General features: G+C 33.3%; 2 protein-coding genes across 4 annotated transcripts; one reads left to right on the forward strand and one right to left on the reverse strand.

Moving 5' to 3' along the window:
* Positions 1–4,042: 4,042 nt before the first annotated feature.
* LOC114263440 (UPF0481 protein At3g47200) lies at positions 4,043–13,678 on the forward strand. The gene is made up of 2 exons (XM_082891779.1): positions 4,043–4,202; positions 12,004–13,678. Exons 1-2 carry the CDS (start codon positions 4,119–4,121, stop codon positions 13,456–13,458), a joined length of 1,539 nt encoding a protein of 512 aa, XP_082747905.1. The 5' UTR covers positions 4,043–4,118; the 3' UTR covers positions 13,459–13,678.
* Positions 13,679–19,983: 6,305 nt separating this feature from the next.
* On the reverse strand, positions 19,984–25,013 carry LOC145801202 (AUGMIN subunit 6-like). Of its 3 annotated transcripts, XM_082891781.1 has the most exons (7): positions 24,436–25,013; positions 23,906–24,031; positions 23,098–23,259; positions 22,749–22,992; positions 22,595–22,677; positions 22,303–22,440; positions 19,984–20,301 (listed from the first exon to the last, which is right to left on the reverse strand). In XM_082891781.1, exons 1-4 carry the CDS (start codon positions 24,664–24,666, stop codon positions 22,759–22,761), a joined length of 753 nt encoding a protein of 250 aa, XP_082747907.1. In that variant the 5' UTR covers positions 24,667–25,013; the 3' UTR covers positions 19,984–20,301; positions 22,303–22,440; positions 22,595–22,677; positions 22,749–22,758. The 3 variants fall into 3 exon arrangements, with proteins under 3 accessions (XP_082747907.1, XP_082747906.1, XP_082747908.1); XM_082891780.1 differs by having other exon boundaries at positions 22,595–22,992; positions 24,436–24,898; XM_082891782.1 differs by having other exon boundaries at positions 22,595–22,992; positions 24,399–24,858.
* Between the last annotated feature and the right edge of the window lie 258 nt (positions 25,014–25,271).

Below are 25,271 nucleotides of genomic sequence, written 5' to 3' on the forward strand. Positions count from 1 at the left end.
CCACCACCGACCACCTGCCACTACCATTCACTGCCCGCCACCACCACCCGCCACTTACTTGCTACCACCACTCACCACCCACCTGCCATCACCATTCACCACCTGCCACCACCAGCCACCCACCACCACCAGCCACCTGCCACCCACCCGCCACCACCACCACCATCACCCACCACCCACCCGCCACCCACCTGCCACCACCACCCACCACTACCACCACCACCACCCACTTGCTACCACTTACCAACCGCCTTCGTCACCCACCCACCCACCACCACCACCACCACCACCAACTCGCTACCACCTACCACCCGCCACCGTCACCCACCCACTCACCACCATCACCCGTTACCACCCGCCATCCGCTACCCACTTGCTACCACCACCTACCACCCGCTGCCGCCACCGCCACCACCACCACCACCTACCACTCGCCGTCACCACCACCACCACCCGCCACCGTCACCCACCCACTCGCCACTACCCACTATCACCAGTCATCCGCCACCCACCCGCCATAACCACTACCACCACCACCCACTCGCTATCACCCACCACCCACTACCGCCACCCACCCACCCACCCACCCACCACCACCACCACCACCACCACCACCACCACAACCACCACCCGCTACCTACCCGCCACCCACCACCACCCGCCATCCGCCACTCACCACCCACCACCTGCCACCTGCTATCCGCCACCAACCTGCCACCACCACCTGCTATCCGCCACCAACCTGCCACCACCACCCGCTATCCGCCACCAACCTGCCACCACCACCCACCACTCGCTACCACCACCTCCCACTCACTACCACCCGCCACCCGCCACCCGCCACCCGCCACCGTCATCTATCCACCCACCACCACCACTCATCCGCCACCACCCACCACCACCAGCTACCCACCACCCACTGTCACCACTTTCCACCACCGTCTTCCGCCGCCACTTGCCATTTCTCACTCTTTTTTATATTTTTAAAATTTTTTAAACATTTTGTCAATTACTAAACGCGTTTGTAGTTTATGTTTTTCTAAAAATAAACAAAAAATAAACAAAAATCAATTTATAAAATTTTTGTAAATATAAACTGAAAACGTAAACGTTACTAAACACACCCTAAATAACCCTACCTTCATTCTTATCCCTTCCCATTTATTTAACTCCAAAACAAACGGGCCTTAATTCTAACTAGCAGGCGTGCGCACAAAAAATGAAAAAAATGAAAAAAAAATGGTCCAACCCTTATTTTTCAATAATGACTTGCTAGCTGCTTCATGGAACAAAATACCCCTAATAATGCACTGAACTTGCTGTTATAAAAATGAACACAGAAGATAGATACATACATGGATTGAAAAAATCCTATACAATCCGTCGGTGGAATTCACTTTTAAAAAAAACTTATCTATTCATATACATTTTCTATCCAATTTCTGTGATGGGTTATGTATGTGTTCACACCAGCACCTTCCTATACAATTTTTGTGGTGGGTATGTATGTGTTCACACCAGGACCTTCCTATACAATTTCTGTGATGGGTATGTATGTGTTCCCAACACCAGCACCTCCGAAAAGTCTTCATTGAAGTTGATAGTGTTGGGTGCTAGGTAGCAAGTTTTTCTCTCTCTCTCTAGTAAAATCGGGTATTCAAGATAATTTACGCATATCTTGACTAAAGCAAGTTGACAAGTGGACAACTTGCATAAGGTACACAAGTCCCATTTTATAAACTTATACTCCATTCCTTCAAAATCATTAATTTTTAATAAACGAAATTTCCCTTCAACTAATGATTGTTCATCATTTATAAATATTTATAAAAGGGTATGGTGATATTACATTTATTTTGATTTTTAAAATTTCAAAATATCAAATTTTTACAATGTACATTTATTTTTGATAAAATTTATATTTATAGAATCAACACAATGATATTAATTTTTTATTTACAATTTTCTTAATTTCTAATCATAAATTAAAATTTTAAAGAAATAAAGCATCTCTTTCACACATAAACATACATAAACAAATTGAGAAATATCTCAATTACGGAACTAAGAAAATTGGAAAACATTTTATTTGACAAAATAATTGTATGAAACATTTTTGTGCAAAACTGAGGAAGTTCACAGTTTTTTCCAGTTTTGAAATTGAAAATATTATCAGTTTTTGAGAAATTTGTCAATTTTTTCAATTTTTAAAATTGAGAGTTTATTCTTATTAACTAAGAAATTTCTAACTTTTTTCAGTTTTAAAACTGAGTTTTTTCCAATTTAAAAACAGATAATATTTTTAGTTAATATTCAAAAAAACCAAGAAGTTAATACTAAAAAAAAACTGAGAAATTGCTCAATTTTATTGGATAGTTTTGCAAAGAAATTGTTAGTTTTGTATAGCTAAAAAAATAATATTTTATTTTTATAAAATTTTATATTCAATATTGGTCTTATTTGATAGATCTCATTGTGTAGGCTTCAAAAATATAATTTTTATTAAAAATAAATATGTATAATAAAAGTGATGAAGTTTTTAAGTTTTGAAATAATAAAATAAAAAAAAATGACACCTCACGAATACCCACTTGAATAAGAGAAATTATGTATTACTTTTGAGGCATGGTTATGTGGTTACCAAAATAATTGTGATTGGTGAAAAAAAGGTGCGACTCATAATTTTATATTGGGGCATAAGGCATAATGGCTGGTGATTGGTAGTACATTGTAATACCTAATAATTTTTTATTAGCACTCAATGAATTAGCTTCTCAATTTCTTCCGTCTTTTAATAAGGGTAAAATAGTCATATACATATATAAATATTTTGAAAATAAGACTTCATAGATTAAAAATAATAAAGTACGACTTAAGGGTGTGTTTGTTTGGACGGATTGGATAAGGAGGGATTGTAATTCATCGGACTGTTAGTCCTGGGATACATTATCCCCGGATTATTTGGTTGGACTGGATTTGTATTCTATATTTGTTTAGTCATAGGATTAGATGTCTGGATTAGACTATTTTTAGTGAATCCAATGTTTGGTTGGACGGATTGGATAATGATAAATGTTCAAAAGACTATTTTACCCTTGTAATTTATAATTTTTATTTAATATATAATTTTAAATTTATAATCTATAATTTATAATTTAACAACACTAAATTTTTTTAATTTATAAGGCCATAATTTTTAATTTATTATTTTCAATTAAATTAAATTTATATTTTATATTTATTATATAATTTTAAATTAACAACACTAAAAAATTAATTTTATTTAATATATAAATTTAATTTTTTTAACAACACTAAAAAAATTTAATTTATAAGGCCATAATTTATAATTTATTATTTATATTTTTTATTTAATATATAATTTAAAATTAACAACACTAAAAAAATAATTTATAAATGTTCACGAGACTATTTTACCCTTTTTCAATTGTTTATTAAGTAATAACATGAGGGTAAAATAGACATTTCACACATTAGTCTCATGGGATACCAATCCTATGCAAATAATCTCACCCCTTCTTCTCGGATATAATAATCCCTTATATGAGGGACTAATAGTCCAAAAAAATTATTAATCAGGAGCAAAAAAATTGAATCAAACAATGAACTATTAGTCCGAATAGACTAATAATCTAATCTCATAAAATAATTTCTCAAAATAAACACATTCTAATAGAACACCAACTTGACCAATAGAATTTTTAAATAATTAATTTATTATTAATTGTTTAAGTTTCGTGGAGATCCATGGTACAATAATTCTTTGATATAAGTACATTGATTCAAATACTTTATCTCACCAAATAATTCCAGAATACTACTTGGATCCTAAAAAATTTATGACTCCTAATTGATTTATATCCGCTCATTATTTATTTATTTATTTTTATTTTTTTCTCTCTCCTCTCTCTCAAATGGGGGGGGGGGGTTTTGAGGGTGTGGGGTCCTGAGGGTCCTACGACAGCTGATAATTTCCAGAGAGTGACGCAAGAGATTTCACAGCTTCTATGTGAATATCGAGGTAACTTCCACGAAAAAGAAAAGAAAAGAAAAAAAAAAAAAAAAACCTTTATTTAACAAGCTTTTCTAGTTGAGCAATGAACACGAAAGAGGGGTCTCACTTCTCTCCACCTTTGAGTTTCGTGCGTGAAGTGATAGTGGAGAGGGAAAAAAATATTGAGGTAATATTTGCTTTTCTCTATCGGCAGCTTTTTCATTATTATTTAACATTACTTATTTATTTTTTTATGAGGAAAAATCAATGTTCATTTGTTAGATTAGCCTATGGAGAGTTAAATTTCCATCATATCCTTGCAATTATTTAACTCTCGTCTCCCGTTCAATTCCTAAGAATGTAATCCAAAACCTACTCTTATGTTGTGTTTAGTTGAAAAATTTGAGAAGGAATTTGGAAACGAAAATAAAAAAGGTAGGTGAAATGTGAATAAATCATGCCTATATTTCACATAGTTTCACACACCTTTTCCCTTTCTCTTTCCAAATCCCTCTCCAAATCCCCCAACCAAACACAGCGTTAATGTTATGTTTGGTTGGAGGATTTGGTGTGAGAAATAGAAAGAGAAAAGGAAATACAATCTCACTCTTTGTTTAGTTATAGTGGAAAACACAAGGGAAAAGAAAGTGAGGGGAAAATGCAATCCCACTTTTTGTGTTTTAGGTTCACTTAGGCTCTTTTTTTTCTCTATTTCCCAACTCGACCAAACATAGCTTGGAATTCGAATCCTATCAATTCTTTCTCATTTTCTTTTTATTTCCTTTTCCTTTCCATTTTCCTCATCAAATCCTCTAACCAAACACAACCTAAGAGAATGTAATCCAAAACCTTCTCTTTAGAAAAATTTGGCAGCCAAAGACCTTCAGTTTGTTATTTAATTAGAATTGATGTAATTTGTTATGCATAGAAGAATAATGCTATAACGTGCACTTAGAGTTGGTCATGAGTTGAGACGATAAAAATAGTAACCTCGGACCTTCAAATTTTAACAAAATTTAGGGATCAAGATTAGAAATTGTATCGTGTTAATTCAGATTCATGTCAAAATTATTCATAATATATTTGATTTCAATCAATTGCATTTTCTTAATTTTAAAAAAATTATAGTATATTATTAAACTTTTTAATTAGATTGACTCTAAAATATGTAATCAAAAAAAGGGATAAAATCTACTTTACTCCCTGATAGTTTACATCATTTACACTTTATCCCTTATTATTTGGAAATAATCACTTACCCCTTGTGATTTTAGTTGTTTTGTAATTTAGCTCTTTGTCATCATTTATTTCGTCTAAATTAACAAAATTTGTCATACACGCAGAAAGATAGGGTAAGTTTTGACAAAAATTAATTTAGAAGTATAAATATAATGTAAAAAGATGCATTTGTCCAAAATTTCATCTTCTCCACTCACTATCATCTTCTTTCCTAAAATCTAACCCTAACTCTAAAAACCCTAACCCTAACCACCTTCCACCTCCAGCCACCTCTATACCATTTCCCGTTGCCACCAGTCACCTCCCCTACAACTTCAACACACCAGACCACAGAAGAAGCCAACAATGAAGCTCCACCACCATTACCTCCTCCGTCTTTCTCTCCACCGCCTTTGCCACCACCACCACCGCCGCCGCTGCCACTTGACCACCAAATACAGCAGACAACGGCCACTCCTTCGCCGTCAAAATCGACTTCCCCAACCTCCAAACCGACACCAGATGCTACACTCTCCCCCGCCGCGACCTCATCTGCAAATCACCAAAATCCTCTCTCCTCCTCCACCAGATATATATACATATATAAAATATACTTATATTTGTAATACATATTTTTTATTATATGATATTATACATTATATATTTGTTATAATGTAATATGAGATTAAATTCGAAATAGAGTTAAGAAATTAGAAAAATTATTTGATTAAATTAAATTAATTGTATAATAGAATAGACAGAATGAGAAAATAGAAAATAGAAAAGAAAACGAAAAAAAGTAGAAGGGTATTAATATCATTTTACATTTTTCGTTAACAAACCACAAGGGGATGAGTGACTAAACCACAAGGGGATGAGTGACTATTTCCAAATAATACGGAGGTAAAGTGTAAATGGCTTAAACTAGAGTGGGTAAAGTGGATTTTGTCCAAAAAAATATGTATCTGAAATGAAAAAATTATTTCTCTGAAATTCATATTTTATCTACTTTTTTATTTAGTTAGATGGAATTACATAAAAAATTTAAAAATATCATAGCACCTTTTAACAGAAATAAAATTAAAATGTATAACTAATTATTCATATTATTGGATTCATGTTGAAAAATGATCAACATTAATCTGCTAATTTCGTGTATGGTTCGAGTAACCTTAACCCCAACTAATTTTAACACTTAGGTACTGTTTGGTAACACTTACGTTTTCAGTTTTCTGTTTATATTTACAAAAATTTTAAAAACTCAAATAAAAATTTGTTTGGTAAAATTTTTGATTTATAAATCAGTGGTCTCAGTTTATAAATTTGGCCAAAAAATGAAAACACAAAAAATGTGTTTTCATTTTGAATTTTCAGGTTTTTTTTTTTTTACCACCCAACACTAGCCACCACCCACTACCATTTTCCACCACTGTCTTCCGCCACCACCACCCACCCCCCACCACCACCACTCACCACCCACCTGCCACCACCACCCACCTGCCACCCACTTGCCACCACTACCAACCCCCCACCACCACCACCGCCGCCACTACCGCCACCACTACCACCACCACCACCCACCTGCCATCCACACGCCACCACCTACCGCCTGCCACCACCAGCCGCCACCTACTTGCCACCACCACTCACACCACCCGCCACCAACACTCACCACCCACCTACCACCACCATCCACCACCTACTACCACCAGCCACCCACCACCACCACCACCCACCACCCACCACCACTACCACCCGCCACCCATCTGCCACCGCCACCCATCTGCCATCACCACCCACTCGCTCCCACCTACCACCCATCACCGTCACCCACCCACCCACCACCACGACCACCACCACCACCCACCACCACCTGCCATCCGCCACCCACCTGCCACCACCACCCACCACCCGCCACCCGCCACCACCAACCACTCGCTACCACCCACCACCCGCCACCATCACCCACCCACCCACCCGCCATTCACCACCCACCTGCCACCACCACCTGCCGCCACCACTACCACTACCACCACCACCCGCCGCCACCACTACCACCACCACCACCACCACCCACTCGCTACCACCCGCCACCGTCACCCACCCACCCACCCGCCACCACCTGCCACCACCAGCTACCCACCACCCACCGTCACCACTTTCCACCATTGTCTTCTGCCGCCACTTGCCATTTTTCACTCTTTTTTATATTTTTAAAATTTTTTAAACATTTTGTCAATTACCAAACACGTTTGTAATTTATGTTTTTCTAAAAATAAACAAAAACCAGTTTATAAAAATTTTGTAAATATAAACTGAAAACGTAAACGTTACCAAACACACCCTTATAGTATGGATAAATTACATTTTTATCTCTTTTATGTTTGGTTATTTTCCCACTTTAGTCCTTGAAGGTTTTTTTTCCCCTCCACTTTAGCTCTTCATGTTTCAAGTTTTTTTTTTTTTTTTTTCAATTTACTCCTAAAATTAATTTTTGTTCAAAATTAGACAGAAAATGCCATGTTAACGATCACATGACTTAATATATTTATATATATATATTATATTAAAATTTGAATTTGTGTCAGAAATGTAAGTTATATAGAATATTTCTATGCCACGTGATTGTCAACTTGTTATTTTCTATCCAACTTTGGACACAAGTTAACTTTTGGAGTAAATTGGGAAATTTGAAAGATGAAGGGCTAAAGTGAGAAAAAATAAACTTGAAGGGTTCAAGTGAAAAAATAATCAAACATAAAAAGGGCAAAGTATAATTTACCTTTTATAGTATTTATGGGCCAAAAAATAGGGCTTCCATTTAACTAAGTTAAATTCACAATCTAAGAAGCCATTAAAAATTATGAATGCTTAATTAGTTTGCATCTAAAAATACGATATGAATAATATTTAATTAATAATTTGTTGTGGTTGTTCAAATTTTATTTGATATATTTAATTATAATATTCAAGGTTAACAAGACAATATTTTTCCCCTATCTAAAACAAGACCATATTTTTATTTATTTTTAATTATTGTAATGATTTATTCATGTATTGATTTATGTAACTAAATTTAGTATATAATTATGGTGATCATATATGCAAGTAAATTTTGTGTGGATATTAACAAATAAAAAAAAAAAAATCATAAATAGTTATCATTTTGTCTAAACACTTTCTATTTTATTTATAATTACGTATAAAGGGTCAAATTTCAAGATTTCGCCCGGGTCCTGAATAATTGAAGGCGAGCCTTATGTGCACTTTAAAAGCATACATAAGAAAAGTTATAAATATTTATAGTGTATTATCTCATTTTGTTGTAAAAGTTATCAATGACGAAATTAATGTGTGCACCTTAACTCATTGCCCAATTTCAAGATTTCACCTTGAGTCCCAAATAACTCAGAGCCAACCTTGTGTGCATTTTAAAAGTGTATATCGTAAGAAAAGTAATGATTTTATTATGAAAATTATGAATATTTATAGCATGTTATGTCATTTTGTTGTAAAAATTATGGATGACAAAGTTAAGGTGTCCACCTTAAAGTTACGAATAACAAAGTTATGCCACTTTGTAAAAGAAGTTATATTTTTTGTGAGTCTAGGCTTGTCTCCAGTCCTAATCAAACTAAACCGTACTATTGGACCTTCATGAGCCCACCACGACGCCCAAATCGAGGATCTAAACTATTCAATGTGTAGAAGTCGTTAAGTATTTTATCTCTCAAAAAATCACGTTGATTAGATATCCATAGTCACTTGATCAGTTCACATTTCTATCAATGGTAAATATGATTTAAAAAATATTTGTTGATAGAAATGTGATCTGATCAAGTGTCTATCGATATCCGATTAATGTAATTTTTTGTAAGGATGAAGTGCTTGACGAGTTCTACACATTCAATGATTCGGATTATCGATATAGATCCAAAATGGCCCTAAATGTGGGTCCTAGTTGAATTGCTCAATTGGAGACAATCCAGTCCCTTTTTGGTGATAAGCAAAAATTATAGCCCTCACATCAGTGGCATGTTTTTTTTTTTTTTTTTTTTTTAATTATTATTATTTTTGCTACATGCAAGTTGAAGGTACCTAGGGACGGAGGCATAGTAGGGCCATTTTTCAAAATAAGCCAAATATACAATTCAATTCCAAAACTAAGCCTAGTTTTGAAAGAATTTTCAAAATAAGCTAAATCGTGGTTCACAACCACGATTTTAACATTTATGCGCCTGTCTCGCGTGAAATCTGGGAAGTCCTAAAAACGTGGTTACAAAACGCGATTTTGATTAAGAAATCGTGGTTACAAAAGGCGCTTTTAATTATTTTTTTTTCTTCTGAAATCGCTGTTCTGAATCACGCTTTTATCCAAAAAGAAATTTCTTCTGAACTCGCTGTTCTAAACCACGCTTTTTGACCAAAATTTGTTTCTGCTGAAATCGTGGTTCCTAACCACGCTTTTTGGCCAAACACATGCACTCACACAAACACTCTCACTCTCGCACTTTGACTCTGACACAAACACAAATAACCACTCACACACACAGTCACACTCAATATATATATATATATATAAATTTTAATATATATTTATAATTTAATATATATATATATATAAATTTTATTTCATAAAATTGAAATCAATATTAAATATATATAATAATTTATAATAACAAATATATATATATATTTAATTATTATAAATTATATATTTATAATTTAATTTAATATATATATATATATATAAATTATAAATTTAATATAATTTAATATAAATTATAAATTATAAATTTAATATATATATATATATAAAATTTAATATATAAATTTAATATATATATATATTAAAATTTATATTAAAATATATAAATTTAATATGTATTAAAATTTTAAATTTATATAAATTTAATATATATATAAATTTATATATATATATATATATTTTAATATTAAATTTATAATAATTTATATATATATATATTTATTATAAATATATATAAATTATTATATAAATATTAAAATTTATATTAAAATATATAAATTTAATATGTATTAAAATTTTAAATTTATATAAATTTAATATATATATAAATTTATATATATATATATATTTTAATATTAAATTTATAATAATTTATATATATATATATATTTATTATAAATATATATAAATTATTATATAAATTATATTTATTATTAAAATATTTTGGGAATTGAAATTTAATGAAAATATTTATAATAAATTTATTATTAAAATATGAAATTATTAAATATATTAAATTATAATAAATATTAAATATATTTATAATATTAAATATATATTTAACCCTTCTTTCATAATAAACATATTTTATGAAATATTAAATATATTTATTATTAAAAAATATAAATTATATTTATTATTAAAAAATATAAATTATATTTATTATTAAAATATTTCATAAAATTGAAATCAATATTAAATATATATAATAATTTATAATAACAAATATATATATATATATATATATTTAATTATTATAAATTATATATTTATAATTTAATATAAATTATAAATTTAATATATATATATATATATATTGAGTGTGACTGTGTGTGTGAGTGGTTGTTTGTGTTTGTGTCTGAGTCAAAGTGAGAGAGTGAGAGTGTTTGTGTGAGTGCATGTGTTTGGCCAAAAAGCGTGGTTACGAACCACGATTTCAGCAGAAACAAATTTTGGTCAAAAAGCGTGGTTTAGAACAGCGAGTTCAGAAGAAATTTTTTTTGGATAAAAGCGTGATTCAAAACAGCGATTTCAGAAAATTTTTTTTAATTAAAAGTGCCTTTTGTAATCGCGATTTCTTAATCAAAATCGCGTTTTGTAACTATGCTTTTAAGACTTCCCAGATTTCACGCAAGGCAGGCGCATATATGTTGAAATCGTGTTTGTGAACCACGATTTAGCTTATTTTGGGAATTCTTTCAAAACTAGGCTTAGTTTGGGAATTGAATTGTAAATTTGGCTTATTTGGGGAAATGGCCCGGCATAGTAGGGCCAGGGGGTCACATGCCCTCCTCACTTTTGAATATATTTTTTTTTTGGTTATTGTCATGTATAAAATGTATTCTTTTTTTTTTTCTTAACATGTTTTTTGGTTAAGGGTTTATTGTATTGTTCACAAAAAATAATTATTTGATACTTTGGGAATATTATGTGGTATTGTTTATATAATAGTTTAAATCAATAATTTAGCGAAAAATGTTATAGATTGGATATAATGAACTCATTATTTTCAAGCAGTTGACATATCACTTAGTATGATTTGTGATTTTCTATGTTTTGAGCATCACGTAGGCAACGCCATATGGTACTCTAAATCTGTTTAATAATTTTCATTCAAAACACATTATTTATAAGCAATGTCATCTCTTTAATATTTTTATATTAAATAAAAATTAAATAGATTTTATAATAAGTTGTGCTATAAATGATGTGTTTTTATTTTTTAAAATTAGGAATTTTGATCCATAATTTTTTGTGCTAAAATTGCATCATCATCCTACATCGAGTTATTCCATACTATTATAGAATTTTGATTTGTTCTTATTAATAATGAATATGTAATTTTTTATGTTTAAATTATCTCATAAAATTATTATTATCTTAACGTTGCTTATGATTTTCTTTTAAAACAAAAAATTATAATTAATAAATGTGCTCTCTAACTTAATTGTACCTATGTATGAAATTAACAATTTTATTTTACTTTATTGTTTTTGATTAGTGCTGGAGTAAGAGAAAAAAAATGGAGAATATAGAACATCATTGCATTCCAATAGAAGAATTAGATAGTGACAATGAATCGTCAAGTCGATCTACTAATGAAACAGAGGAATCCATTGATGATGCATCTGTTGCTCTCATGCAAAAGCGCTTGGAACATTTTGGTGGAAGCAAAATCCAAATCTCGGAAACTATGAGCTCTGTTTGCATATTCAGAGCACCTCAAAGCTTCAGAGAAATCAGTGGCAAGGCTGCTATTGACCCAGAAATGGTGTCAATAGGACCTTATCACCACGGCAAAGATCAAGTCCGAAGATTTGAAAGTTACAAATGCCAGTATCTTTGTTCCCTGCTTTCTCGAACGGAGGCAATGGGGGTCGATTTACGCCAGTTAATGAAGGCCATGAAAGGATTAGAGAGCGAGGCAAGAAGTTGTTACTCAGAGCCCATTCCAATGTCAAGCAAAGATTTCATTGATATGATGGTACTTGATGGTTGTTTTATTGTTGAGCTCATACATCAAGTTTGCGAGAGTCAAGGTTCTGAAAATGACAACATCCCAATCTTCAGGAGAGACCTCCTTAAGCTTGAAAACCAACTTCCTTTATTCGTTCTTCAGAAGCTATATGATTTCTCCATTGGCAATGGTGACCAAGACCCCCATAGAAAATTTCGTTCAGATGAGAACCCCACCAATATTACTATGCCTGCTTTAGAATTCTTTCGTGTTGCCCTCCCAATGTCTCTTAGTTCACTAGAAAGAGCAAAAATTTTGAAACGCTATCATCTACTCGACTTGTTTCACGAAAGCTTCCAACCCTCAAGATATTTTGAAGCAATGTCGGCATCTATTTACTCTCATTCCACATCACATGGATCACAAGAATACAGTAGCCCATTGTGTAATCGGTCAATGCCATGTGTGACACAACTCCGACTTACTGGGATCAAGTTCAGCCCAACCAAAAGCACTACTGATAGCTTCTTGGAGATAAATTTTGACCAAGGGGTGATAGAAATCCAACCTATAACCATCAATGATTTCACCAGTACCGCCTTCATCAATTGTGCCGCCTTAGAACAATGCCTCCAACATACCCATACATGTTTTTCTGCATATATTGCCTTCATGAGTTGTCTCATCAACTCAGCTAGAGACGTTACATTCCTTTGTGATGATGGAATTATCGCCAATTCCTCCTACAATGATCTACGTGTTGCTCATCTTTTCAAAAAATTGGGAGAAAATGTTGAGTTCAATATTAGAGATCTTTACCTCTCTAAGCAATTCAGAGATGTGGAGGCCTACTATAGAAGCCACTGGGCATCTTTGAGGCGTAAATATTTTAGCAATCCGTGGAGAACTATCTCAGTTGTCACAGCCTGTGTTCTACTGTTCCTGGCGGGGATACAAGCAATTATGAACATTTTGAGCTACCAGGTCCATCGTAATTAATACTTATGAACCATCAAACTCAGTCAATTTTAACTGTGTCAAAGATGAATGTTTACCTCAGCCAATTTCTTTTTATGCACAATGAGCTAGGCCATGCAATTTATGCATTTTCTCAGACGGAAAAGCTTCATGATGCTTTTCTTTTATTTTTCTATATAGTTCTGTGTTTGTTTTAGCAAATTGCAAGAAATAGTCACTATGTATTCGGTCCTTTTTTTTATTTTTTATTTTTGCTATCTGTTCCAGAGTTTGCATGTAGTTACATCTTTGTAGCTCGTCGTAATGAATATGGTATCTACACTGCAGGAAATTTAGCTTTTAGAAGCATTTAAAAAGTGCCGCCATAGGTGCCAAAAATGCCGCTAATTCTTTTTGTGACGCTTAGCACCAAACGCCGAAAACGCGACAGTCGCTGTAGCATTGTGGCACATTAGAAACGTCGTTAAATTATTATAGGCGTTTAAAAAGCGTAATGTGGAACACAACGGAAGCGACGTCACAATAATTTTTAGCGATGTTTCAAAAGTGTCGTCATAGTTTTTTTTTTTTTTTTTAAAAAAATCTAGCCGTTGGCATATAGTGGCGTTTTGAAAAACGCCATTATATCTTTATTTTTTTAATTGTTTTTCTAAAATTGTGCTAATTCTGTTTGGTTGAACTAAAAAAATACCTATAATAAAGTGGAAAAATAATACTAATATGAAACAATAACTCCCATTCCCATTCAAATGAACATTTGTCAAAATGTAAGCCGATTATATGAAAAGCTATCAAGTAGCAAATACAACATTAATTCACTTTCCCATTCAATTTAATAGCCAATCACTATTAACCACAAAATAACATATCCACAAATCATATTTTAACATTCGCCAAAAAATAATAGGTAAAAACATCAAGACAAACCCCATGAATTTTGATTTAATTAAATGTCTTGTTGAGAGGGTAATTTTTGGTGAAAATTGGGCCGAGCTATGACATGGACTTTATGGCCCAAAGTATGACGGACTGGGTAAAAAGGGCTGAGAAGTTACTCCGGCCCGAGAGAGATAAATTACTTCGGTTAAAAGAGATGAAGTTACTTCGGCTCAGGAATTGTAAAGCTACTTCGGTTTGGACAACTTGGAGTTAGTCCGGTCTCCGAGTAAGTCCGGTCATGGTGTATTCTGGATAGATCGATCAAGACCTTGCTACTCGGTAGCTCGGTCCCAACATATCATGGTTCATGCATGGGAGAACCGAGATGAAGAGTAAAAGGAAGGGCCGAACTAAGAATAGTTCGGCCTACCTTGTGGCTCAGCTTAGCCAGTTTACTTCGGTCAAATGGTAGTTCAGCCATGGTGAAAACCATCCCACTTGGTTTAAGCAGTGGGGGGTGTAAAAGGATAAGCATTATCCTTAGGAGTATGAATCCTAGGAGGACTCTGCATGGAGGAATAGAAATCCTACTAGGATTGTGCCACTTGAAACTTATAAAAAGCTCACAAACATCACCTTGGAGGAGGTAACACACAACTTTGTTTTCAGAATACCCAGAGCTTTGTCTATTTGTCAAGTTTTCTGACTTAGGCATCGGAGAGGTTTCCGGCACACACCCGCCGGCTAGCTCACGTTTGTATTTTCAGGTGACAAAGCGACGTCGTACGGAGGAGCGTGGACTTAGTCAACAGGATTATACGAGGAGAATTATTTCTTCCCCGTACACTTGTCATATGAAGAATGGTATCACGAACAATCCTTGGAAGTTTATCAGCAAAGAAAGAACTGATCTGCAAAATACAATTTACATGAACAAAATATAAGCAACAGGAGGAATCAAGAACTTATACAAGCTTTGGCAACTAAATCCTATTTCATACTTGCTCCCTGAGATATTCTGTCATGTGTGACTCAAAAGTTTCTGCAACTTCAACAGTTATTGATGGAGTGCATAAGTTGCCATCCCTTAAAGATGCTCTAATTGCAGTTTGTTCTCGTGCGTATTTCCATGAATATACATAAATTTAGAGACAATCAAAATGAAATGATTCTGTATAACAGTCCAAAAGACAGTGATATCAGTCAGAATATGAAGAAAGAAGATCATATAAAGTAATACATAGTAGCTGATGAAGCTTGTGATTAAATGATTCAATTTAATTATGTCATATTAAATTGCATAAAGTAATGTGTCAATATCACTTATATCTTAAAAGTACTAGTAACATAGAGAAACAATAGTTGGGTGAGTACCTGAGTTGCCTTAGGTAAGTTTTTAGCAATATTCCAGCTTGAAACAATATCCACTTGAGATTCATCATGCGCAATTCTGTTTTCTGGTTCAGATATACCTTATAATGTTTCACTATTGATTCCAGCTTGGATTCCACCATACTTGTACTATCATGGAGAAATTGGAACAAAAATTTATTAGAACATGGAATCAAAACAGAATATAATTTACTATTGCACCATAATCTGGAACCAATTGATACACTCCATGGCTTTAATGCAATATATATTCTTTGTATAATATCTGACACCAAATTTGAAACTATTGCCAGAAAACTAGAAGGAATCCAAGGTTAAGCAATCTGAATGCCTAACAAATGTAGTTTAAACATATGGTTTGAGAAATCAAGAATATATTATGAACTAATTAAGATACGTTTACTTGAAAAAAGATTTTCTAATAAATCTCCATTTTTTTTAATATTTTAAAAAATTTATTTTTTATTTTTTAGATGTACCTAACTTATAAATCCCATATTGAAGAAATGTGATTTGATTAGTCCTAAGAGTTTTCTTATAGACCAATTAGTTCCATTGATTTTGGAAAGGTAGATTTAATATATTATTTGAAAATTAGATTTATAGTTATACCTTTATTTCTATTTTGTTTTCTTTTTCTTTTTCTTATTTATTTATTTATAATCTTTTGTGCTAGAAAGGTAAGATACATAACTTATAAGAATCAAATTTTGAGATGAATTTTTATGAGAATCTTTTTTATTTAGAATGATTTGAAATATGGGATTTTCCAAACATTCTAAAGGATGTGAGATTCTTTTAATATTTCAAAAGGAATACAAAAACTCTTTAGTAAGCTTTGAACAAATGTATAATTTCAATCTGTAACACTCTAATGTAACATTCAAATGTAATACTCCAAAAAAACTCTTTACCGTAATACTACAATGTAACACATAAAAAAAATTCTTAATGTACTTTTTCCAAACATAATATTCCAATATAGCACTCTAAAAAAATGATGTGGGATTCTTCAAACCATTCAAAAAAGTGTATGATTCTTTAAACCATCCTAAAAGGAGTACAAATTTTTTTTAGTAAACTTTGGGTAAATGTATAATTTTAAATTGTGAGTGTTACGTTTGAAAAAAGTGCATTAAGTAGTTTTTTAGTGTTTTTATGTGTGTTATATTAGAGTGTTATGCTTGATATTATATTGATTGGAATGCTATGTTTGAAAAAAGTACACCAATTTTTTTTTGGTGTTACATTGGAGTTTTACGTTTGTGAAAAGTTTAGAGTGTTACGTTGTTATGTTTGGGAAAAATACATTAAGAAGTTTTTTAGTGTGTTATATTGAAATGTTACGTTCTTATTCTTAATGTGAGATTTGTTCCAAAATGAAGGAAATCCAAAACCTCTATAGTGCGGATTGCCTAAATATATAATTTCACATTTGGAGCAACCCACTTTATCCCTGAAAAATTAAACCCGAACGTATAAGTGACAATCCTTTTTTGTAATTTCTACTTTACTGAGACTTTTGGATTTATAAGAAAAAAAAGGGAACTAAACAGTTCACAAGATCACATTTTGAGATTTATTGGTACTTCACCCTAAAAAGTATAATATTTATGGATTTTTTTTATAAAAAAATTTAAATACAAAAAATTAAAAAAAATTTAGTACATTTCGTATTTTTTTTTGTATTTATTGAATTTTTTAAATATTTGTTTTCAATTTTTTTACTTTTTAAATGGATCTAAGTAATGTGTATTTAGAAGCAAAAAATTACTTAAACTATTAATAAGATTTACTAAAAAAAAAAAAAAAGTAAAAAACTCAATTTTCAAAAAATTTATCAAAATCAAACAAGGTGATTGTATTTGTCTACACCATTAAACATATTTTGAGACGCTCGGAACATTCTGATTAAATTACAAGTATAAAACTATCACATTTATACAAAAACAACATTTTTATTTTCACATGCTTCACTTCCTTTCCTTTTTTTTTTTTTCCCGTCATTTGAATATGGTTTAAATTGGGACGATGGATAGAGTTTTTAGTGGTGTTATTGTCTAATAAAAGATCATAAATGAGATTAATCCTCAAAATGTAGTTAGCCAAGAGAGAATGAGATAAAATGGGAAGCGTGGTCACTGTTGTTCCTTGTTGCCTGCTATCCCTGATGTGTGCTGTGCCTTAGAATGACTTTTTCTCCTAGTCTCTTCTTTTTTTGTCAGGTATATTTTCTTTTTGAATAATGTTTGAGGGCCCGAAATTAGGGGCTTGAATTTGGCTCAAAACCCAAAATGACGTCGTTTTGGGTTTTGATTTTTTTTTTTCTTCATTTTCTTCATTTTCTTTCTTCTTCTTCGTTGAGTTGAACAGAGGCGAGAGAGAGAACACAGAGGCGAGAGCGAGAGCGAGAACGTAGGTCGTCGTCGGCATCGCAGCCCGTCGGCGTCCCAGCTTGTCGGCCGATCTCGCAGCTCGTCCCTCGTCGGCATCACAGCCCCGTCTCCACCTCTGCCTCCGCCCGCCGCCGCCTCCGCCTCCGCATCCACCTCCGCCTCCGCTTCCGCCTTCACCTCCACCTCCACCTCCGCCTGATTTTGTTGGCCCCTCCAGTTGAGTTCTTCTTCTCCTTCTTCTCCTCCTCCTCTTCCTTCTTCTTCCCCCTAATTTCGAGCCAAATTCGAGCCCCTATATTCGGGCTTTGTAGCATTACTGTTTCTTTTTGTCTAACTCACTTTTTTTTTTTCTTTGAGTTTTGAGAATATCCCCATTCATAGGTCCAAGATCTACATCTATGAATTGAAATGATTTACTCTACAATCAGTTGTTAGAATCATTAGATCTTCAAATCGTTCATTTGAAAAAATGGAAAGTCCTTATTGGGTGATCAATGATACTTTCCAAAAATCAAAATTCTTGGTCAATGGAGGAACTCATTTTGAACCTTTTTCTTTTGGGTGAGCGTGTGGGTAAATGGGTGGGTGCGAGGAAAAACCAAACTCTTTTTTTTTTTTCATTGCCATATAGATCTGGACTCATCCTAAAGTTATACAGAAGAAGCATTCAAAATACTAATCATTGTGAGCGAACAATTTTCTTCATTGCCTTCTGGTACTCTTCTACTTCCTCAATCAACAAGTCTGACAAATCAAACCATAGCCCTTTGAGAGTATTTATAGGTGTATTGCTTTTAGGAATGTACTTGGATCACCCTCAGCAACCTTATTTTTGTGACCCACAAGAAAGTCCCAAACAAGGGAAACATGACTTTGAATTCACAACCTCCAGCGTCAACCACACCTGATTCTTCGGATGCCCGCAATTGTACAACACCATAGAAGACCAATTCTTTCTCAGATACACAGTCCGCACAGCCCCATCCATTTTAGTAGTCTCTTTAGGTGCACAGTCAGGTTGAAACACATTATAGCATAATTCTCGTCCACCAAGTCAATTATAATTCCTTATTTTCAATGTCATTGAGGCATTATCAGAGTTTGTTGATAAGTCCACGACAATAGACTTCTCTTCACTACAAGAAATGACACTTGGCGACTAAAATATTGGCTGCCAAAAGCCCTATGTTTGGTCGTTGAAACTAATTAGCGACTAAATTTTTTTGTCGCCAAGCTCGTCGCTTATACCTTGTCAGCGATTGTATTGGCGACTAAACAATTTTTGATCGTCGAAAGTGACGTTTGGCTACTAAACTTTGGTTAGTAGGCAAAGGTTATCTTTTGCCGACTAATATTTTAGTCGCTGAAAACTTTAGTTAGTCGGCAAAAGTTATCTTTTGGAGACTAAATTATTTGTTGCCAAAAGTTCACACATAAAACATACATACATTTAGCGACCAAAAAGTTTAGTCGTTGTTACTTTTACCGACTACAAACTTTTGTTGCTAAAAGCCTCTTAATTTTCATTTCATTAGTTTTTACCACCAAACATTTTAGTCGCCAAAGGATGCCGTGTTTTTTGTGACTAAAATATTTAGTAGGCTATAATTTCGTCCCTCATTCTGATTTGCTTTAGCTACTAACTATTTGGTCGCAAAAAGTCATTGATTCTTTTTTGCTAATAAATTATTACATAGCAAAACATTTGCTTGCATTTTTGGCTACCAACATATTTAGTCCCAAATACTATATTAAATTTTTTTTTTTAAAATTTCTGATCCAGATGTATCCATTATTAGTGCAATATTACCATGTATAAACAATATAATCCATCAATATTGAATATATTATCAACCATTCGACAACGTGCAAATTCATATTGAACGTCAAATTCTAAATGTGATAGAAATTTCATATGAACCAAGTATAATCCAACCTCAAAAATATGATTCCATATATAACAGAGGATTAACCAAAATTCCTAATTCTCAAACAAACAAATAGAAAGCTTTCTATGCACCATTAAACAGTTCATGAACAAATAGAATACTTAACAAACACCTTTCAGAAGTGCATTCCACACCTTCAGCCATAACTTGATTGATTATTTCATCTTTCTCCTTCAAAAGAGCAGCGGCATCACTCTTTTTACTTTGCTCTCTATGTATGTATCCGTTTCCTTAGTGAGACCATAAACCTGAATTCAGAAAGCAAAATGATTAAATCAGCAGCAACTACAGTATTCATAATGAATACAACCCTTCGAAACACTTGTACAAGAACCATGTGGCAATCACGACAGTCAATATAGGTATTGAGCAAGCAGATGAAGTGAACATGTCTAATATGCGCCCAAAATGAAATTGTAATCATTGTTTAGTCCTTTGTCGATGACTGCAGCATGAAATGTAATTGTAAAGCATCAAAAAACACATGATACAAATGACAACTTGAGCATGATTCCACTGTCAATAACTGCACATCTGTCCAGTCATAATTATGAACAAATGGTCTAGTCTGGAGACTAATTTAAATAGCACAAAGTTTTGGACAAGCACTCAAGGAATGCTTTCTAACTGAGAAAATTCTTAACAAACTTCAGTCAATAAACTTATAAAAGACGGAATCATCATATAACAAATAGAACAGACCAAAGATGAAGCATGACAAGAACTAGTACATTCACAAAAGAACTAGTACATTAACAAATAAACTCCACGTTTGAACTACGAAGAGATACTTCATAATCTAAAGGTTTTCACTTAAGTAAGACTAACATAAAATATACAGGGACAAAAAGTAGTAATTCATCATATTACCCTGTTTAGCCCAAACAAGTTAGCATAAACAAACAATTCACCAAGTATAATTGCATTGGTTAAAAGATCAAATCCATGAGACAAGCTAGACCCAAATAAATTAAAATAAACAATTCCAATCACATGTTATCAAAAGATCAACTTTATTGTGAGATAAGAAGAAATCAAGCCACCAATTTTGTCCAAAGCCATTGTTTTGTTTGTGTTTTATTTCAAGCCTACACGACTCTTTTTCATTTATTATTAAAAATTTATCATATACTTGGCCAAAACAGTAAAAGGGAAGAGGTTATTGTGCAATGCACATCCATAGAAGTTGGTGTTCCATCAAGATCGTTCATCAATTGGGAGTTCCCATGGAGATAATTTTCCTTTCTTCAGTGGGGCCACTGCCCAAAATTGTCAATCCAAAATGCTGCAAGAGTTGACTTCGTCCCTTGGAGAGTTTTAAAAATAATAATAATAAATATCACAAATTTAATATAATTATATTAATGTCTATTTTAGTAAAATTAAAATGATTGAAATTAATACAGATGGTGTATAGCCATATAGATAAACAAAGGTAAAAAATATATATTACTCGAGTATAAATGAGATAAAAATTATCATTTTTCTACATATACAAAGTTTATCCTTTTTTAATATATGCGACTACCGAATTATTGATTTAAAAAAAAAGTTAAATGTTATATGAATTACAACCGTAAGAAAACCAGTATAAATTATGTTTTTTTAGGTAGGTCAGTATAAATTATGTTCAACGTATGAAACTAGCTATATTTTTTTCAAATTTCAGAAGAAGTCACAAATGGCTACCTTCCTCCAAGAAAAAATATATATCACCAAAATGTGGCAATTATCACAAACAGATCAAACAATCATGAAAATCATAAGATTGCATCAATACAGGAAAAATTTCTCTTCAAAATACGATACCAATAGATAGAAAAATTATGGTTGTGTCAAATCTGAAATTATTTATTCTCTTTCTGCAACTTCTGAACAATGAGTACACATATAATGATATAACAAACAGTAATAGACTCAATATCACTGAAAATAATCCTAGAACATATTAGCAAAGTGATGAGAATGTGATATTTAAAAATATATATATTGTGGCAACAAAGGTTGTAAATACTCGCATTTCATCTAATTGCAACTGGTATATTGATCAAATATGTATAAACTAGTTTATTGGCAACCACCCTTGAGAGTCGACCAATACAGGATAATTCAGGGAAAGAAAGCTTCACCATCAGACACCAAGGGGGCTAACCATGGGTCTATATTACTTCAACCATCAGATTTAACACTTCTTTCTGGGCAAGCCATTTGTTGTCAAATAACTAAAGAGCCAAAGTAGAATTTCTTACCAGACTGATGATCTGGTTGGGCAGTGGTTTCTATCCTCCAAGACTCGAAGCAGTTGGCACATGATCATTTCATGGTCTGAGCATCCACAGTTTGATTTCAGCGCTCCATCAAGGCAGTTTCAGCTTCTGATAATGGTGCTGCTACAGAGTGAAAACAAAGGTCCAGGCATCATATATGTAGCACAAGTAGACAAAAGTATTTAGATACAGAAGCAAGGCATACAAAGATCAGAAACCCAACACATTATGGATGCTACGAAAATCAGATAGAATTGTTGCCACACCAACATACCGAGCAAATCTTCATAAGGATCTCCCAGAAATGAGGAGTCCATTAGCAAAGGGGGTGAGAATACATGATCCTGAGCTTCCTCCCTGTCACAATATGATTTCTGTGAATCGGAAACTGTGAAATTTGACCCAGCAGCTGAGAGAAAACCATTTACCCTGTCATACTCAATACGATTGTTTGACAGCAGCTGGTCCACAGACTTCCTTTCTGACATATTTTTCCATTTGACTAGTTTGAGCTAAGGTCTGTCGCTTTTGCATGTTCCCACGTTTCCCTAAAGAATTTGGTGTCGCACTAAACAGAGAAGGGAGTTTTAAAGCAGGACTAGCTGACACTTTCTCAAGCTGTACTGTTGACAATCTCGAAGTCACATCAGCAACCTCATCATTGCTACTTTCCTTAATAACTCAGAAAGATCATTTAGTTTTATAGATGCAAATAGAAAAGGCTAGGCAAATGTTATAACATTATACATGAAAAAAGTATCATTCCAGAAAAATCACCATAGTTGTTCCGCTGCTCTGAGCTTGAATAGATGAGGTTGATCTGCCATGATGCTGGGTAACTAGAGGAAGATTGGAGGAAATACTGTTCACTTCCTCTGTAACCTCTGTAATTGAATTTTGAATTGCTGCGGCAACATCCTTCATTTGATTAATGAGCACCTGCAAGTCACAAGTCTTCACGTGAATAAAATCTTAAACAGAGTAATGGGTCAGTAATTTAGGAAGCATGCCATCAATGACAAACCTGTGCTTTGGAGGCATTCAGGATGCAACTAAAAACTGTAAGAATAACTATGAGACAAATAAATATATATTATAAAAAATGCATAAAGCAGTTACTTAAAAAAAAGTGAATCAGTTACCTATTAGCAAAGTCAAGTAATTGGGTAGGGCCAGTAAAAATTGATGAAATTTCCTCTACATTTAATTTTATGACTAACTGACTTCTCTGAAAGGCTATACAATACACTCTGTTGTAAATGGATTGGGAATAGAATAATTGCACTGAAAAACCTAATTGCGGCACAAATATGAAGATTTTAAGCTGTGATCTCCACAAATCACAATTAATTCACTTTTTTAAAAAAGAAAATGAAGGAATTGCAGCACTTTCGTTGTATCAAGAGAGACAAAGAACAAATCCAAGCACACACAAAATAATAATAACAATAATAATACTAATAATAATAATAATAATAATAATAATAATAATAATAAAGAACTAAGACAACATATATAGGTTTGGAAAGTGAAGATCCAGTAAACAAATTAGAGGACAGTAAACGAAAGAGAATAGAGAAGTGACCTGTGAAGCTTGACAGAGATCATACAGATGCACAGAAAGTTGATAGTCTCTCTTCTCTTTCCCGTGGCTTTTGTGAAGTGCAAATCTTCGAAGCATCCCCAGAGATGACTTCATCTCGAACAAACCCTAAATTACAGAGAGACAACACAATAGTATACCTCCTCTCTCTCTCTCCCTCTCTCTCTCTCTCTCTATATATATATATCCTTCAAATCCAAATGAAAAGATCAAGAAATGAGACCAACAATCAACAAAATTGGCAAATTGTTTTTGTAAATTGGTTTTGTAGCAACATATTTAGGAATGTATCAAACTCACGAAAATCAAGCCCATATTTAGGACATCAAACCCATAGAACTTTAGAAATCAAACCACAACAACCAAACCCATTTCAGAAATCAACACGAAATTAAACTGAATCAAGAATATAAAACCCTAGAGCAACAATCAGAAAGGGGGAAATAGAGGAAGGGAGACAGAGACTGAGAGAGACCGAGAGCGAGACAGCTCGATCGATCGATCGAGAGAACCTGTGATCTGCGGCAGTGGCGATGGCGATCTGCAGCTGTGGCGGTGGCGATCTGCGGCGGTGGCGGTGGCCGTTGCGATCTGAGGCGATGGCTGTGGTCTGTGGTCAGGTGAAGTGGGGTGAGGTTTGGTGTGGTGAAGGAGAATTTTTGTTGTGTGAGAGCTTCGAACAAATTTTTTTGGTCCAAACAGAGAACAGGGGCAGGCGTTAAATGATTTGCCTCTAAAAACATTTCACCTTTAGCGACTAAATTCGTTTTTTGTCGCAAATTCTTAATATATAATGACTAATTTTTTTGGTAGCCAATTCTCAATCAATGACGACTAAAATATTTGTCACCAAAAGTATTAATTTAGTTATTAGCCATGTTACACAATTCGCAACCAAACATTTTGGTCACCAATTAATTTTATAAATTCTTCCAAAATTTGAAATGTCTAACTCCAAATATTTTAGTTTTTTGGCGACTAAATATTTTTTTAGTCGTTGAAAATAATTTTTGTTTTTCATTCGGCGATTAAATAATTTTAGTAGTCAAAACTAATTACACAACGACTAAAAAATTTTTTAGTCGCCAATTGTGGCATTTTTAGCAACTAAAAATTTTTTAGTCTCAAATTGTGACATATTTAGCGACTAAAGTTTTTTTAATCGCCAATAATCTATATACCCCGACTAAAAAAAATTAGTAGCTAAATATTATACTTTTGCCGACTAATATAATTTTTAATCGCAAATTTCACAACTTTTGGCGACCAAAAAAAATTTAATTGTCAAATTTAATAGCCAAAAGTGCAATTTGTTATAGTGCTTCAACAGCTATATATATGCATGTAT

This window comes from Camellia sinensis, chromosome 10 (genome assembly GCF_055761805.1).
Source record: "Camellia sinensis isolate YWXY chromosome 10, ASM5576180v1, whole genome shotgun sequence".
Classification (NCBI taxonomy): domain Eukaryota; kingdom Viridiplantae; phylum Streptophyta; class Magnoliopsida; order Ericales; family Theaceae; genus Camellia; species Camellia sinensis.

Excerpts from the sequence above, each read along its gene's own strand:
- LOC114263440 (XM_082891779.1), top strand. The coding sequence starts at position 4,119 with ATGAACACGAAAGAGGGGTCTCACTTCTCTCCACCTTTGAGTTTCGTG. Across the intron at positions 4,203-12,003 it reads AGAGGGAAAAAAATATTGAG|TGCTGGAGTAAGAGAAAAAA; the intron begins GTAATATTTGCT and ends GTTTTTGATTAG.
- LOC145801202 (XM_082891781.1), bottom strand. The coding sequence starts at position 24,666 with ATGTTTTTAGAGGCAAATCATTTAACGCCTGCCCCTGTTCTCTGTTTG. Across the intron at positions 24,032-24,435 it reads GCCACTGCCGCAGATCACAG|GGTTTGTTCGAGATGAAGTC; the intron begins GTTCTCTCGATC and ends TCTGTAATTTAG. Across the intron at positions 23,260-23,905 it reads ATCTCTGTCAAGCTTCACAG|GTGCTCATTAATCAAATGAA; the intron begins GTCACTTCTCTA and ends TGTGACTTGCAG.